This window comes from Cololabis saira, chromosome 12 (genome assembly GCF_033807715.1).
Source record: "Cololabis saira isolate AMF1-May2022 chromosome 12, fColSai1.1, whole genome shotgun sequence".
NCBI classification, from domain to species: domain Eukaryota; kingdom Metazoa; phylum Chordata; class Actinopteri; order Beloniformes; family Belonidae; genus Cololabis; species Cololabis saira.
Window position 1 is genome coordinate 33,012,489 of NC_084598.1, and position 18,377 is coordinate 33,030,865.

At 42.0% G+C, this 18,377-nt stretch overlaps 1 protein-coding gene across 2 annotated transcripts; it reads right to left on the minus strand.

The window, feature by feature from the left end:
- Positions 1 to 1,370: 1,370 nt before the first annotated feature.
- fam131c (family with sequence similarity 131 member C) lies at positions 1,371 to 18,172 on the minus strand. 2 transcript variants are annotated; one of them, XM_061735051.1, is made up of 6 exons: positions 17,930 to 18,172; positions 16,453 to 16,514; positions 11,662 to 11,746; positions 5,777 to 6,007; positions 5,421 to 5,510; positions 1,371 to 1,867 (listed from the first exon to the last, which is right to left on the minus strand). In XM_061735051.1, the coding sequence occupies exons 1-6, from the start codon at positions 17,958 to 17,960 to the stop codon at positions 1,605 to 1,607; spliced, it is 762 nt and encodes a 253-aa protein (XP_061591035.1). In that variant the 5' UTR covers positions 17,961 to 18,172; the 3' UTR covers positions 1,371 to 1,604. The 2 variants fall into 2 exon arrangements, with proteins under 2 accessions (XP_061591035.1, XP_061591034.1); XM_061735050.1 differs by having other exon boundaries at positions 1,371 to 1,870.
- Positions 18,173 to 18,377: the final 205 nt, after the last annotated feature.

Consider the following 18,377-nt stretch of genomic DNA (forward strand, 5'->3'; position numbering starts at 1 on the left):
TAGATGCTCACTGTTGTGTCTCTGTACTGCTGCGATGCACCTCTGGTGCCAACACCCTCGCTGACAAGGATGTCTCCATCCACATGACCTAGTTCTGTGGTACTTCTGCTCCCTGTAGGACTGCGTAGATGGGGATAAGTAAACATTCACACACCTATGACATCCTAATCAGGAAACGTGCTCTACTCACTGTCTCGCTTACAAAGATCAAGCAGCTCCAAGTCCTGTTTTCATCCTGATCACCCATTTATTTGACTTTTCTTCTCCAGACTTAAACCAACCACCTGCCCGGTCTGAAACTGCTCATCTTACGCTCGTCTTTGCCAGGTTTTATCCCCTCATATTAGTTTTCCATTCTCCTGACAGACTGTTGATGATTGATGCGAACGCACGCACCTTTTTGTTTTTGTCTGAGTTGCTCTGGGATGAAAGGAGAGACAACTGCAACACACAAACAAGAACATGACAGGTAACGGCAGCACCTCCGTTCAGCCTCCATCTCTCCTCCACAAACCTGCAGACATGCATGCAAACACGGCAGATACATACGAGCTGCGGCGCTCCAAACACAGAGGTGGAATATTCCCAGTTTGTTCATGTTTCTGTGGCTTGACAAACAGAATCTTTACAGGTCACCATTGAAAGAAGAGGGTAGGGCTGGGCGATATATCAAGATTTTAATATATATCGATATATTTTCAAACGCGATATGGTACGAGACAATATCGTTTATATCGAGAATTTTTTTTTTTTTGATTTTGATATAGCTTATTTTGTGACAAATTGACTTGAATGTTTTATTTGAGATTTGCACAAATGTTTTGTTATTTGTGGAAAAGTCTGCCTGTTACTGTCTACATTGTATCAATTGCACAGTGTATTTTAATTTAATTGTTATGCAGGAAAGGGATATTTGTTTTATTTTATTCAAGAAGCATTTTTATTCTATATATGCAGGCAGTTTATTTTTATTTCATTTGTTTTATACATTTTGATATTGTGCAGACCTCTGTTAATAAAGGAACCTGTGTGACATTTGGCACGAGGCTTTGTATTAAAACTGACTGTTTTTTTAAGGGTTTGCCTCAGAAAAAAATGAAGCTAACAGAGATGCTATGCTATAATGCTTTGGGGGAAACCCCAATTATGGCACAGAAAAAATATCGATATATATCGAGTATCGCCATTCAGCTAGAAAATATCGAGATATGACTTTTGGTCCATATCGCCCAGCCCTAGAAGAGGGGATCAAAAACACTAGTAGACAGCAGGATTCAGCACATAAATGAAAACTGATGTTTTATACCAACATATTTACATCTGCTTCACTCCACTTGTCACAGCTCAGTTGAACGTTTAATGTACGGCCGAATAAAAAACTAAAGTGTCACAGTGAAACTATGTACATTAACAAACATTTGTGCCTAAAGCAAAGAGAAAATACTTTGTGGAGTGTTTGCGTCTGAAGGTCGGGGGTCTTAAATGAAAGCATTTTGAAGAGTTTCCTCTCGAAGGGGCCTCAGACATCTGCAGTCCTCGCTGGAGTCTGACACTCAAGTGCTCTCAGTGAGTCTTATTTTACTTAGTTTTTCTTTTTTTGAAGCTCAGTTGTAGAAAACGTCATCCTCGGACAGCGAGCTGCTGTCTACGTGTCTCACGGCGGCTCCTGCAGTGAGTCTGTCCTCGCAGGAACGACCTCCGTCCTGCTGGACGCCGGGTGCCAGGGAGTTAGCGTTGACCGGCGGCGGGGGGACCAGGCCGGCGTTGCTGTGGTTGCCGTACGGCTGCGTGTGAATGCTGTACAAATGCTGGGGGACGCCGACGCTCCCACCGTCAAGCAGGAACTGAGACAGGAAGTGTCTCTGAGCTGCTGAGGAGGGAGGACAGCATCAGTCAACTGGCTGCTTCTTCAGAATCACATGCGTCTCTGGATATCTATAAATCTTTATATTTAGGTAACACAAGAACAAGAACAAAAGCCGGTGTTTTGCATTGGATGGAAAAGATGTCTCCGCTTGAAGCAGCTGCTTCACAGCACGCCGCTGTTTTCTTGAATAAGACAGACGTAAATAAGACTCTATTTCTGATATAATGGCATTCAATGAAATTTACCTCACAGCTTGAGTTTCTCCCCCTTTGTATACGACATATAATTGCATCCAGGATTAAAGAGTGCATATAAACCAACTACTTACAAAGAGGATTTGGGTCTAACAACAATATGAAGTAGTGAACCAGTAGAGATTACAATAAAAACGTCTGCATGCAGAGAGATAGATAGATAGATAGATAGATAGATAGATAGATAGATAGATAGATAGATAGATAGATAGATAGATAGATAGATAGATAGATAGATAGATAGATAGATAGATAGATAGATAGATAGATAGATATCAAAAGATACTTTCATAAATGTACGCATAAGTACAGACGATTAACCTGAGGAGGAAACTCATGTTTGAGATGACGACAGCAAGAACTAATATTAAAAAGAGATATACATCAATTAAGGCTAGAGAAATTTGGAATAGTTGTGATAACAACCTAAAAATGTGCAGTTCTATCTTCAAGTTTAAGGAAATGTTTAAAGAAAATACTGTAAACAAATATAAAACACTATAATTATAAAGCATATTATCAAAAACATTCTAGAATGTGAAACGTCAATTTTATATTTTGTCTTACTTATTTTTGTCTTCTTTATGTATTGTTTGTTACCACGGAGTAAAGCTAATGTCTCATATTTAAGCTGATCATAAGATAAAAAGGGTAGGCACTATAAGCTACGGCTTCAGCCTACACCTTTTCGGCAAAAGAAATGTTTATTTTACCTTTTCATCTTGTTTTGTAAAAAAAGTGTGTACAAGCCGAAATAAAGATTAATTAATTAATAAATGCATTCATTCATTCATTCATTCATTCATTCATTCATTCATTCATTCATGATCTAAAGCAAGGCCACAGCTTATGTGAAGCATGGTGGAGTCAGCATGATGGTGTGGGCATGTATGGCTGCTGATAGAAAAGGTTCACCTGAGTTATTAATAATGTGACTACACTCACAAGTAGCTAGATTGGAGGTGGATATGATTATACTCTGCTCACGATCAGTTAAATGCCACGAAATAAACAATATAATCCTTCATTGGGCAGATGGATAACGACCCTGAACATAATGCAAAAGCAGTTAAGCACTTTTTGAAGGCAAAGGAATGGAATATGCTTCAACTGCCGGCTCCTTCGAATCATCGCAACCCAATAGAGCCTGTTTTTCTGTTACTTCAGTAACAGAAAAACAAACAAGACTGATGGCAGAAGGTCCACAAACAAGCAGCAACTGAAGTCTAAGTCTAACTAACCATCTCCAGGGATGAACCGCAGACTTCTTCAGGCGATGTTCATGGACTCCAGACTTCAGGAAGTCATTGATTTCAAATGATTTTCAGCCTTCAAGTCTAAGCAGTTATGATTATATTAACAATAATGTCCCTTTGGGCCCCTGAAGATTGAGGTACTTCTCCTAAAGTTGCTGTAAGTCCTAAATGTTACCATGTTCTTGTTTGAAACCTCTTAAATTAAAGCTGAAGGTGTGGGCTTTGATCGTTTTGCCATACAATCTCATTGTATAAACTTGTCGACTTTAAATACACACTTTTTTTCACGATCCAAATGAGCGCAGCATGACTAAGAGTAATAATACACATTATTATTAAAGGATAATTTTTTCTGCACACTTGCCAGTTTAGGACACTAAACCAAGTTTGTTTGTCTGACATCCACGCTGAATTTGCAGGGGGGGGGGGGATGTTTTGCTCCTCTGTTGCACTCGTACTTCGCTCTCTCGCAGATAGCAGGAAGATTTGGTTGTAATCGGGCCTAATTTTGAAACTTGTGGTTCAGTGATGGCACTGGCAAGTGTTACACTGGTTTGCATGTTCTCCCCGTGTTCCCTTAGGTAGCTAATGTGTATGGAGCTAGAACAGTCTCATAATTCACAAATGCACAGGACAAGTTTTACAAATGCACGGACCGATTTGCAAATGCAACACCGTTTCACACATGCCTTTTAATCTGATTGGTTTACGAGTAAGTCGTGTTTTATCCACTGCTCTGCGTCTCCCACGTGGGGTGCGCTCTTATGATTGGCTGAAACAAAGGAAGACATCTGATTGGTTGCAGATCCTTCCGTGTTAAAAAAAAACGTATTTGTGGATTGAGTCACGTCAGGGGAGTCTCAAAAGTCACACGCAAATCCAGCGCAGCTCACAGACAAAAAAAACGTTTGTAAATCAGGTTATATTTGTGTGTGCATCAAAAATACATTTGTATATCTTGTCCTAGGCACGTGTGAATTGTTCTGTGCATGTGTGAAACGGTGTGTATTTGCAAATCGGTCTGTGCATTTGTAAAACTTGTCCTGTGCATTTGTGAATTATGAGACTGTTCTAACTCCATAAATGTGAGCTACCCTCACAAAACATGCACACAGTCCTGAGCTCCACACTGCCCCCTCTGGCCAGCCGGGGCACCAGATGGGGTGGGAGGATCTGGCCGGAATAACGTGATCCTTCCACGCGCTATGTCTGGCCAGAGAAATTCCACCCTGTCTGGTGAAAAGATGCGGCCTGCTCACTCCTCAGGTTAAGGAGGAGACCTGAGCTCAGTGCAGGAACTCCCGGGGTTGGTAGAGGATGGGAATGCCCAGGACTGTAGTTTAGGTAGGAGCACGGGTGGTAGAAATGGGAAAAAAAATCAGGGATAAAAATATTATAATACGTGGCTACGAGACTGGCGTATGAGCCAGATGTGGCCCATGTTTCATAAGCTGGTTTGGACGTAGGATCATATGCTGAGTTTGTCCAGTTCAGGCAGACAAACCTGATGCCATCAGTCCAAGCTGATTAGGCCAAACAGTCATTGCTTTCTGGGATGGAGAAGAAGATGCCTTTTTGTTTATGCCTGCACTCAATCTGAATCAATCATCTTGATTTTTAGATGCTAAATATACATTTAAAACCAGATAAGAGGAAAATAATAAATTTAACATGGCAGCATTAGTATGCAAAAATGTAAACTTTATAAAAGGGACCATGGACTTTGTGAGATATCAATCAGGCAGATGCCTTTAAGTTATTTTCATTTTCTTATACTCTACAATCAGCTAGCTACGCTTGAAACAAAAATTAATTTTCTCTTTTGTTATGGCTCCTTTGTCTCCAAAATTCATTATCAACATAAAAGAAAAGCCTTCAGATAATAACTGGGTTTACGTCAAAGACCGTTGCAGAGGAGGTGGTTCGTGATGTTGTTTTAATCTCGTGGCTCATTTGTATTCAGCAGCGTTTGCAGCGTTTCCCTGCAAACTTGCATGAAATAAAGGGGAAGTTGGAGAGTGAAGGCTCCGGGGACTCACCAACCTTGTAAGCTGGTGGACGGCTGCTCTAAGGCGTCTCCCGTGGACCACATGTTCATGGCGGCCTCAGCCAGAGCAAACTGCTCAGCTACGCCTGGGAAGCAAGAGACAAAGAAAAACACTCTTTGTTGCCTTTTTTCAGAAGACGAACCCCCGTTGTTTCTCCATAGGTCTGCCAACATCACAAATGAGGGGAAATCCATTATATGCAGTAGATTTGAGACGCCGTTACAGGAAGCCCTTAAGGGTACGATCTTTGTAGTCCAAACTAATCAAACAAAGTAATTTCACGGTGATTGCAGTGTTTCATCTCTGCTGAACACGTTTTGATTCTCTTGAGCTGAACCCATCTGTCCTCACCTGCAGCGAAGCGGGCTTCCTTGATCTCGTCCGTCATCTGGGAGTAGAATTGCTCATCCTCTTGCAGCTCGGCCCCCATGGCCCCCCAGCCCCCGGCCCCTTTACCCCAGGCCCTGCCACCCCCGCCCTCACCGCATCCACCCCAACCTTTCCACTCAATCAGGTGAGCCACTCGCCCCTGGGCCATCGCCGTGGGCTTAGTGATGTGCTCCTTGATCGTGGCCACCAGGCCTGAACAAACGGAGAGGGAGAGAGAGGGAGACATCTTTATAAAAATAGATTAGAGAAACGGTAGACAGAGAAAAGGGGCGGTAACAGAGGAACAGGGGAGATGATCTGGTGAGTGGGTTAAGTGGAAAGGTAAGATCCCTGCTGCTTCCCTCTGACAGGCAGAGAAAAGAAAATCACTATAAGAGTTTAATAACATAGGTGGCACTTTTTTTAATTAAGCTCAGAGGGTTTTCACAGAATAAGTGTGAAAGAGGTCGAAAACCAAATGAATTAAGCTTGATTCATGCGTCTCTGTCAACTCACCGCAACTCACCGAGGTTTTGCAAAGTAATTCACTGCCAAAACGCGAGAAGGTGTTGAGTTAAAGGAGGATTTTTGGCTAAATCAAGTGGAACTCGTTGGTCGAGAGTTTAGCTTCTGGTTTGGCTTTTCTGCAGGAGAGGACATTGTTGGAGCTGATCGATGTGGACGAGCAAATGCTTTTATTGCAAACATTGCAACATAAACAAGAGTCGAGATTGAGAGAATCAAGCAGTGCCGGAAATGGCCGCCAGGGTGGATTAATCACAGCCTTTGCGGTGGTGTTGCGTGTTTGTAACTCGGGTGAAGTGGAAGCTCTGCAGAGCAGCGCTCATGTCGATGTCAAGGCGCTGCGTCGCAGCAGTGTCGACTCAACGGAGAAGCATGATCCAGACTTTAGATTAACTAACCATAACAATCTAATGGGTGTGGTCTCCCTCCCATTTCCACCGGTACAGAACATACCGAACCAATCACAACAGGGGGAGTGTATGCATGATCAGTGGCTTTGAAATCAGATTTGCATCCAAAGAAAACTCATTCGTGTAAAGAAGAGAAAAAAAATCCTATGGTTTATCAGGCCAGCTTATAATACTTGATTACTCTCGCTGATTTAACTACAGGAAAGATTAAACAAAAAAAAAAAATCATCACTTTCAATTTTTTAAGTTTTAAATCTTTAAATGGGAAAAAGGAATGTCGCAACTCAGTTGCACGTCACCGAGGTCTCTGAATCTTGCCCTAAACAGACTGTACTGTCGGGCAGCATCTGTGAGTCACCATGTTCACCATGTTCCTGCATCCCTGCATTAATGTGGTTTTCATAACCGGTGAAGTCAAACAACAAGGAGGAAGCCAGAGCTTCATTTAATCGCAGGAGACAGGGCCAGAAAAAGGTCGAGTGGAAGTGAATTTTTCATCATGCCTCGTTCATACCGTGGAGCAGAAAATTAAACCAATGCACAAAGACAGAAAGGGTAATAAAAAGAAAAGGTAAATGTCAAAAAAAGAGGAGGAAAATGAAGCAGAGGAAAAAATGTCAAAGGAAGATTGGAAGAGTGTTGATGGAAGAGAGGTCTGACGGGGCAACGGAGAGACGAGTATACCAGAAATGTGCAGAGATAAAAAGAGAGAAAAGGGAATGCCTGGACCGTCGAATAATTTCATTTAATTTTCCAATTTAGCAAATCACAGGGAACTCACATTTTGTTCTTTAGAGCATGTAAACCCTCACAGCAGTCATAGATAGATAAAATAACCTCCGTCCAGATAGTACACAATAAAACCCCTTGACACATGCAGGATGTTTGCATGTTAAACCAGAGCTGGGTGGCAGCTCACACGTAACGGCTCAAACGGCGCACAGTGTTCCCTGTTCATTAGAAGCAGGATGATGGTAAACAACTGGCAATTTTTAGCTCTTGATAAAAAGCCAATCAGCTCACAGAGAGCAGGTGCAGAATACAAAACACAGAAAGAGAGAAGAAAATTGCTTCGCACTTAATAATTTTCAACAACAGCATCATGTTAAAAGGTTTCTGCAGAACAGATGGAGTTTCTCAATCAAAGTGGTCTTTTTTTTTTGCAGATGTGACCGGCTGATACGAGGAAACAGCTGGTTTGTGCCACTTTCTTTGCCCCGATCCACTATGGTGACATTTGTGCATAGATACACCTCTGCCAGCTCTTTCACACATGCTGGATGCTGAGCACCAATGGAGCTCTGAGATTCATCGCAGGCACTAAATCTCTCACCCATCACTGCACACCCCTTTCTCCGGTTCACCATCCATCTTTACACAACCTTTGCATTGGTATACTTCCATTTACAAGTCTGTTCTCAGTCTGGTACAGTCATATTTGTCTTGATATGTGACAGCATCACCGCAGCCGTCGCTCTAAGGCTTTTGTTATTTAAATGTAAAGCGAGTCGTGACTTAAATTAAACTGCATGCTTGCTGGTATAATGCATAACTAGAATAAACTTCAAGAAAACAGGAAAAACTAACAAGCTTAAAGGAGCATGAGGCAGGATTGAGGCAGGATTTATGAAAAAAATTCATATACGTTTTAAGTTTTCTAGTAATAATGTCAGATGAAGCGTTCCAAACCAAAAAGAATGAGCCCTCTAGTGTATCTCTCCTTTGCCTTGAACAGACTGTGTGCTGCAAAATGGGCTGTAATTCGGGGCCCGAATTTCCCGCGCTGTCCTGCGGATGTGACGTCACGTGACGCTGCATGCACGTTCTCCCTGTTCTCCCGTGCCGGCTTCACTGTTGGCTGCAGTACCCCCAACGGCCGTCGTGGCGAAGGGGTGGCGCTAGAGAGTCTCATTTCTTAAAAGGAGCCTCATGCTCCTTTAATGTGTATGAATGAGCACATGTTTTATTCTGTTCCTTAAAGGCTAAAAGGAGACAATGATTATTTCCTCATCCCCTAAAACGTTCAACCAATAAACAATTAGCTTGAATTGCTTTTGTGAGTCACAACAGTCTCACTAAAAACCCAGCTTAAATGGTCTTATTTGCAAAGACGGTGCACCTGCTGCAGCTGGTCACATCTCCGGATGGCTAATTTTCTCTGGATATTAAGAGTGCGACCAGGCGGCACGGTGGCTAAGTGGTTAGCGCTGTTTCCTCACAGCAAGAAGGTTCCTGGTTCGACTCCCAGGGCCGGTGTGTGGAGTTTGCACGTTCTCCCAGGGCTTGCGTGGGTTCTCTCCGGGTCCCCCGGCTTCCTCCCACAGTCCACAAACATGCATGTCTAGTTTGACTGACAGTTCTGAATTGCCCGTCGTGTGTGTCTCTCCCCGTGCGTGCAGGGTTGTGTCAGGAAGGGCGTCGGGCCAAATGGATGTGCAGACTATGATCTGCTTTGGCGGCCCCTCTGCTCAGAGGGATTACAGCCAAATTGGTTGATGATCTAAGAGTCCCACTGGTGACAGAAAACACATTACAGCTATCTACTTCCATAGTTTGTCTTTGTTAATGAGATGCTGTATCTGTTAAACCAGAAGTAAAACCATGAAACTACACTCCACAGGGCGTATTTCACTTTGTTTGGTCTGTCTGCAGTTGATGACGCCAGCTGGCGTTATATCTATGTATGAAATTAGATAAAGCAATAAATGGAGGTTTAATTTGGGGTGTGGACTTTTGCTTGGCGGCCGGCTTAGCAGAATGGTTGGCTGTCATCACTTCTTCATCTGTCTTTTGCTCTGAAGCTTAGCGAAGCAGCTGGCAGCTTGCGCTAACCCAGCACAGGCTAAGTGCTGTGATCACTTCTGATTTTGCTCATAACATGAAAACAGGACTCTCAGCTGCAAATGTTCACCGGCAAGTACGGCGCTCCTCCGGAAAGATCTGGAAACCACAGCTAACAACAGCGTACCGTATTTTCCGCACTATAAGGTGCACTGCATTGTAAGGCGCTACAGTAGAGGCTGGGGTTACGTTCTGCATCCATTAGACCAAGGGTCGGCAACCCGCGGCTCCTTCAGCCTTATACTGCGGCTCCGAGTGGCTTGAGAAAATAAATTACAAAAAAAAAAAAAAAAAAAAAAAAAAATATTTAATTGAAGTGTATTTTGTTTGTGTTAGTTCTTTGATATTTTAGTTCTAAATTGGAAGATTATTGTGATCTTGATCTTGAATTTGTGGAGAAAAACTGTCTAACAATAAACTCCCGGTTCTCCCTATGGCCAGTCCGGGCCTGGCGGCTGCTTACCGTAGTTACCGTAGTTGCCGTAGTTGCGAGACCTGTTGCAGCTCAATATTGATCCATATATAAGGCGCACCGGATTATAAGACGCATGGTCAGCTTTTGAAAAAAATTAAGGCTTTTAGGTGCACCTTATAGTGCAGAAAATACGGTATCTATCGGGTGTTATATGGTGTTATATTAAACAGCAGCAGGCTCTGTCCAGCAATTACACAGTCTATTGAGAAAACCTGATCTGCCATCATCCAATTCTAGCTATCAGAACTGAATACCTGTACATCTTTGTGCAGAGCATCATTCTTCATGCTGATTGAATGGAAACTAGGTGAAAGAATTCACTCAAACAAACTAAATTACATAAAAAACAGAATAACAGGAGCGCTGCTGGTGTCCCCACAACCACCGGTGCTCTTACAATGGGTGCAACAGTAATCTCAAAAGGAAAAAATGCAGGCACTCTGGTGGCTTGAAAAAAATTAAAAAACCTTTATTTGACTGGGTTACATACTAAAAAACACCAACGCGAAGGAGGCGCCGGCGCCTCCTTCAGGCCTGGAGGAGCATTGCAGAGACCTGGGGACCCACAGCTGAACTGAATTCTATTTAATTTTGTATGATTGTCTCTTGTTTCCATACACCCTGAGGAAGGCGTAAGCCGACACGCGTTGGTGTTTTTTAGTATGTAACCCAGTCAAATAAAGGTTTTTTAATTTTTTCAAGCCACCAGAGTGCCTGCATTTTTTCCTTTTGAAACTAAAATACATATTTTGCCCCACTTCACTTTAAGAAAAACAAATGTATTCAGTTCAATACTGTTTGCAGTCTAATAAACTCAATTCAGTGTCTAGAGCCACTAACTGAACTTCGGCCGTTTACTGTTAAATGTCATCACATTAGTACATCTATCATACAGACACAAATAAGAGCAATACAAGCAGTATTAAATGCAGAATAGAATTAAACAATTTAATAATAACTGCACAATACTATCTGAGTTGGCACGGTGTGATTGGGTTTCTGCGGTAAAGCTGCTGCAACACTGGAAAACTTGAAGCACTAAATTAAGTGATAACTGATATCTGATAAGATTTGAGTAAATGTTAAAAAGATTATCTCTTTTGGATTGAATCTGTCGCCCCCAGAGTAAGTGTCAGCCTCTCAGCCATGTGCCTGAATTTCTGGATTTGTCTAACTTATCCGAGAGGTTTTCATGCCCTTCATAATCACTCTGTCAGCCGGATAAAGGAGCTTTCACGGTGAAAAGTTGAGGCAAGGCATAACACATTAAAGTGAAATAATGAAGCTCCTGCGGAGGGCGATGGAGCTGTAAAGATGACGCAGACTGACACAGGATGAGGAAAAGAGAGGGTGAAATGAGGAGGAGGCGCTAACATAAGGAGAGCAGGAAGCCAGACTTCAAGGTGCAGAAGAAAATCTGATAAAAGAAGGAAATGTGTTTGCATGTGAGTATACGAGAGAGAGCTTCAGGGAAAAGGGAAATGACACTGCAAACCTCCCATGGTTACTAATGCAATTTTCTCAGTCTGAAATGCTTGATTCATAATGAAACACACCGTGAACAACATGCAACATGAATTTAATATATTGTTTTTTTGTGTATTTGTGCGCCTCACCTATCAAAGAGGATGTGGCCAGCTCGCCAATGTCATACCGGTTTGTTTTGTCAGCTACGTTGCCGTTGGAAGGATTCTGCCCGTCCTGCACAGAAATCATGTTATCAATCACGTAAATTAAAAAATACAGTATTCCAGTGGGAAGTAACAAAAAAGAAATAGCTGTGCAAATCAAAGGTAGGAGATCTCTGTACAAAACAGCACCCACAACACATTAAAAAGCACATGCTGGCACTGGAAAACTCACATATATCCTTCTCTAGCAGTCACCTCCTATGTGTGGCAGCTAAACCCACTCATTTCCCACTTTATCCCCTTTCAGGTGATAATAACAGCCAGAAATTGTGCAGCATTCACACTCGGTGTGAATGAGAGCAGACAACAGAAGGTATTATGAACCATTTGTGTGTTTACACCCAAATTGGTGCAATCATGGCAAGAAGAGTTACTTTTCAAATGAATGTCTCATTGTTTAGTATTCTTGAGATGAGCACAGATAACATGGTTTTTAAGATGCAGGTTATGGATAGGGTTGTAAATGTGCTCATGCACAAGAGCATAGTGCATGGTAACAATACAAACCTGACAGTTTCCTTTTTGCAGAGTGACAAAGGCCAGTACTCTGCCTCTAAATGATGCACATTTGTGTTGTTTTTTTTCGTTTCTTTCGAAAGTACGCACATAGTTTGACATCCATTCACTCTCAAAACACCCTGCTGCATTTCACTCTTCACCCCTGATTCATTTGCCAATTGGATGGCGCATTTCTCATGAATGTTAATGGCTTTAGAAGATAATTCCTCATTTCTGTTTTTGCATCAGGTCACTCCCTGTCTCTTGCCGCTGGAGCTAATCATGCTCAAGCGGCACTTTTAACCGTTTTATGTTTCTGGCACTTCACCCCTTACTTTTTTCACTTTATTAATTCCCTTATTTGTCTAAACTCTAATGGACATCTCTGTTATACGTACTAGGTTTTATCAGGGCACAACTATTGCATGTTAATGTTTAAAAGAGGTTTTAAAGTTGCTGAACGTAAATTATACAGCACAGTCTTATTCCAGAACGTCCACCATACAAATGTAGCAATTTCACATTAAAAGCCTGAAAACTGTATAATGATTACTCTTAATGGTCTTCAAAGTCATACCTAGACACCTGCATACCTACGTCTGACTTTTACATAGTCATACAGACTACAAAATGTCTATTATCATCAAAAGCTGCAAAATGATTATGTTGCACTTTTTATGTTGCAACACATATGTTGTTATTATGTTGCACTTAGACTTTATTAATGATAAACCATACATGAGCTTCTTGGTTCTGATTATTCCCCAATTATTATGCTTATGTGAAGATATTGGTGTAGTAAATATAACGTAACCCTCCTACATAGAATCAAAGCCCTTATATGGAGGCCAGGGAGGATGTGGGATTTTAATGTCAGAAGTTATCTCCGAGGCATGTTCCTCTCTACTTATTAAGGTCTATGGATGAAAACAAATGCTTCTTTGTCAACGTGACTTAAAGGGAATGTACCGTTTGAAGGTCTGCGTTGAGGTTATAGGCCTCCCATAATGCAGTGAGTAATTCAGTGCTATAATGCGAGGAGGTATCGAGTTTTGGAAGGATTTGTCATAAAATATGGTGGAACTTCTTGCTGTGAGGAACTAATTGGAGTGTTTACCTTCCGGTTTCATTTTTCTACGAGAGAAAATGTTGGAGTTGGAGTTGATCAATGAGGAACAGCAAATGCTTTTATTGCAAATGTTGCATCGTAAACACAAGAGAAGTCATTTAAAGATGTGATCTGTACACCGTTTGAACAAGTCTAGTAGAAGGGACAAAGCAGAAAAGCGAATGACCGCGCCTTCGCTGTTGCAGCTCCAAAACTTTGGAACAACCTGCCTCACCAAATCAAACAGGCCTCCTCTCTGTCTGTTTTTAAATCTCTTCTCAAAACCCACCGTGTCTCCTTGGCTTTTAACACCTAGCAAGACAGTTGAGTTTATTTTATCCTTTTATTCTTTATTTTATTATTTTATCTTCTATTCTATCCTTTTTATTCACTTAACTTATCATGATTGTTTTATTTATGTGCCTTGTGTTTTATGGTGTTTTGTCTTCCATTTGCCTGTCCAGCACTTTGGATCATGTTGGTGTTTTTAAAGTGCTTTATAAATAAAGTTGACTTGACTTGACTTGACTTGATTCTGTGCAGCTGACCAATCACACCCTAAATTTTGGTGGTCGGCCAAATTTTGTTATTTCAGGTGACGGAGAAGTGAGCGGTTCACATTGACGCTGAAACTCTCCATTGCGACAGCATCAATTCAACAGAGAAACATAACTCAGGCTTAAAGCTTAAACCCTGCTTGAAATGCCTGCCTGAACCAGCACTGCAGCGTTGCCACGTTTTCAACTTCCAAAAGTTTTACCTTCCTACAGTTTTTCTTTACATATTGAAACATGCCTCAATTTTGCCTAACATAACAAATTTAAGATGTTCATATAAACTTATGAGTACTTTGGAGGTCCCCTCCCATTATTGTACATTGTGTTTTCTTTTTGACTTCACTCACTGCCAGTTCCAATTGATTTTGGGTTAGAATAAAACCCATGAGGTGCGTTTCCATTGATGGGGTTTCTGGATAGTTCCATAGCGGCTGGATCATTGACATCCGTCTCCATTACCAGCAATGGCCCTGCAAAAGAGGCCTCCAGGAACTTTGCAGGGAAAAAAACATTCCTGTTGTAGGAGAGGTACTCACTCTTGAGAAACTACCTGGCAGGGGGAAACTACCTCTCACGTGAACATCAATGATGTGAAACTAAGTCATTTGAACCATTTGGACCAGAAATATTTTGCTGTGAGTACATCTAATGAAGATAGAGATTACAAGAAAGGACAATAGATGGACCGACGAGTCGGTTCAGGCCTTGTTGGCCTATTACCCCAATGGAAAGATCCAGCAGCATCTCAATTAGTACCACCAATGGTTCTTGTGTGGCACAACAGTGTAATGGAGAAGGGCTAAAGAGAGTCTGCCCTGTCTGGCGGTTTTACCCAAAAACCCCTGCAAATGGAAACACACCAATCGGTTGGTTAAAAGATGGATAACTTTTCGTACGACTGACCCCTAAAGTCTGGCTGTTGGGCTATTTTGAATGCTCCATTCCCCGCTCATAATCCCAGCTCTCTGGTGGTTAAAAGAAGAGATGGGCTTGAACGCTGTATGGTTTTACTTCAGACACAACAAATGTCCGGTTCATAGATGCTACAGTTCTTTGTGACAATCATTTTAAATTGTAGTGACATAATGCAGAAATTGAAAAAAATTGAGTTGGTTGTCTCTAACCAGAATAAATAAAAAAACAAAAAAAAAAACAGACAGTGTGTCATGGGAGTGTAGTGTTACAACACAAATACAACATTACAATTTGGTAATCGCATTGCTTAAAAAACTTCCCTATATAAAACAACAGCCAACATAAAACAGTTCAAATAGTTGAATGTACATGATGGTTGTGTTGCACAACTTTACCTCACCAGGGGGTTTTTTTGGCTTTGGAAATGATCCTTTGACTATATAATGTGTAGATAAGCCAAGTAAATTGGAATGACAGAAAAAAGAAAAAGGGGACATAAGATTTTTTTTCCTCAATGTCCAATTTAAAAACAAAGCAGTTTGATAAAATCTCTTTGAGAAAGGTATTAATTTGTCAGTAAGCTGTTTCCTAATGGTGTAACTTTGGGGAAAGCAACACCAAGAAGAGAGACAGGGATAACCAATAAGAAGCAGTCACTTAGATGTTTGTTTTTCTTTATCATTGTCGTGAATTAAAAAATACTTTCACATTTAGAACTGTGTATGCGATTGTGGTATTTAGGATTAGTGTTAGACTAGGGCTATCCAGCAGAACCCTAACTCTATGAAAAACCTCTTGCATCCCAGGAGACAAGTGTTCAGTCTGCCTCTAAGAGCAAGGACAGAACCTGAGACTTAAAGTGACGGCATATAGAACGGGTACTCAGCAGACGAGGATATCTTGCTCCCAGCAGCAGGATCATTTCCACCCTTGGAATGAAATGTTTCACATGACTTACTGTGCCGTTCAGAGAATCTTAAGGCTGCTTGAAAACAATCAAAAAGTAATAGCCCAATGCATTTGAGGTCAAACTGTCAAGCACCTGTACTAATATGTACTACACTGTTGATTTTTGTGGTTTTACATTGCCATATACAGGACTGTCTCAGAAAATTAGAATATTGTGATAAAGTTCTTTATTTTCTGTAATGCAATTTAAAAAAAACAAAAATGTCATACATTCTGGATTCATTACAAATCAACTGAACTATTGCAAGCCTTTTATTATTTTAATATTGCTGATTATGGCTTACAGTTTAAGATTAAGATTCCCAGAATATTCTAATTTTTTGAGATAGGATATTTGAGTTTTCTTAAGCTGTAAGCCATGGTCAGCAATATTAAATAATTAAATAGGCTTGCAATATTTCAGTTGATTTGTAATGAATCCAGAATGTATGACATTTTTGTTTTTGTAATTGCATTACAGAAAATCACAATATTCTAATTTTCTGAGACAGTCCAGTACCTGCACCTGTAGATCACCACTGTTTCTTTGGACTATCTTTTTATTATTTTCTTCAAGGTTGTTCACATGAAATCTATTTACTTGTGAGGCCAACTCCCAAAGGCTGATACGAGGAAGGAAGAACCTGAAAATGTAAACCCTACTGGGTAACAGTGGGGGCTTTGGCGTACCTTGGCAGAAGATGACTGACCTTCCTCGGTCTGGTGCAGCGATGATAGAGCGAGGTGAAGTTCTGTTGAGGAATGGCACACAAACGGTGGCGTTACCAGGGTCAATTGAGACTTATATATAATGGATGAGAGGGTGAGAAAAGAGAGAATCCCATTAGAGTCACTTAACCAAATCCCTTCTGCATATTAAGCTTTGCTTCATGTCACGCTTTGCCTATTTGTGTCATAATTGATGATGATGATGAAGCTGTTATGAATGACAAGAGGAAATGAAGGGCGAGTCAGAGCAATGTAGAATTAACATTATTAGAAAGGTCAGCAGAAATACACACACACACACACACACACACACACACACACACACACAAGAGTACTAACACACTCTTGGGGTTTCCCAGGGGAGATGTCGTCAAGACAATTGGCTGTCGCCATGGAAACACCACAGCAACAGGAGGCAAGAAATACCCTTCCCTTTACCGCTGTCACAGTGGCCGGTAAACACCTGAATGCACACATACAGAAATACACACGAGTGCACAGGGCTGCCGCATCTGATCTCAGGCTTCATCCGGCAGGTCAAGAAACCCCATCAAGTTTCCTCAACCAATCTGCCCTTTCAGATTCAAATTTAAGCCCAACTGGCTCCCACTGAGGCACCACATGCACGTACGCACACATCCACTCGAGCTCGTCTCTTATCTGTCTGTCTGGAGCCTCACAGCTGCTTTCTCTCCCTGCAGCCGGAGAGCCGTGCGCTCGATACCCCCCGTCTTGTTACAGGGGGCCCTTTCTGAATAAAAGCAAGACTTTCTGACCACACCAACAGACCGATCTAGAAAATGATGCATTGACCCGCCGTGCAGCATTAAAGGAAACAGAATCACAGAAATCAATAGCACAAATGCCTGATATTTAACGCAGTGGGGCCCTGCATCTAGCTTTTTCAGCTTCTCGGGTGCATCAAACACCTTTCCACCGTGAAACAGCACATTTGACAGAAAATTGCAACTCAAGTCACGACAAGTTGCAGCTGAGAATCAGAAGGAGCTGTCACATCTTAAAGCCGGTGTTGTTCTCCACTGATCCGTGCAGTCCTCGTCATCCACCTCCCACCCCCCAAGTCTCCACACATTCCCTTCAGCGTGGAGATGTCTGTGGCATACTTTTTCAACTTCTCACACCCAGAAATCCTCCTATAAGCTCTTCTGGTGGACCACAAATGCCATTGAGATGCGTTGGTTTTACTTTCTATCTGCGTTGTCAGCACCTCGGGGGATGGCTGAAGTCAACTACCAAACAAAACCGCCGAACTCTCGCTGTGAGTTTTTACTTATTTGTCTACTGTGCTTTTATGGTTCGCACATTCAGAACTGTCTCTTAAAAAGTTGAGCATCCCGACTGCTGCAGCTTCTGTGGACTCTGACCTTCACACGTACACTCGGATGAGACGCGCAAACAGGTGGACTCAGACACTGACCTTTATGACCTTTGCAGAGGCAGGCACCCATGGTCTCAGGACGGCCAGGCGGTTATCTGTTCACCATGGTGGACTGGAGATGAGGATCAGGAGGGGGGAGAAAAAAAGTGAGGAGGGCGAAGAAAGAGACGCGACAGAAGGAGAAGTATCACTCTGCCGAGAGGAGCAGAGAGAAGTGAGAAACTACGGAGGGGGAGGGGGTGCGAGAGCGAGCGCCAGATGAGCTGGAGGCTGATGCGAAGACTGACTTCTCTGTATGAGAAGAGAGGTGAGAGAGCAGTGACAAAGTGAGCAGGAAGGGGGGTCTAATCGAAAGAGAGGGAGGAAAATGGGGAGAAACCATGCCCGTTTGCTGACGATAGATAATCCCCTCCCCTCCGTTTCTTCCATCCTCCTCCCATTCTCTTCTCCCTCTCCATCCTACTGTAGAAATGATATCCCCGTCAAT

What these genes read in the sequence shown, in the direction of transcription:
- fam131c (XM_061735050.1), bottom strand. Translation starts at nt 17,960, where the DNA reads ATGGGTGCCTGCCTCTGCAAAGGTCATAAAG. An exon ending in GTCAGTCATCTTCTGCCAAG is followed by an intron (nt 11,747 to 16,452) that starts GTACGCCAAAGC and finishes ATTTCTGTGCAG; the next exon opens with GACGGGCAGAATCCTTCCAA. An exon ending in GGCCACATCCTCTTTGATAG is followed by an intron (nt 6,008 to 11,661) that starts GTGAGGCGCACA and finishes CCGTTTGTTCAG; the next exon opens with GCCTGGTGGCCACGATCAAG.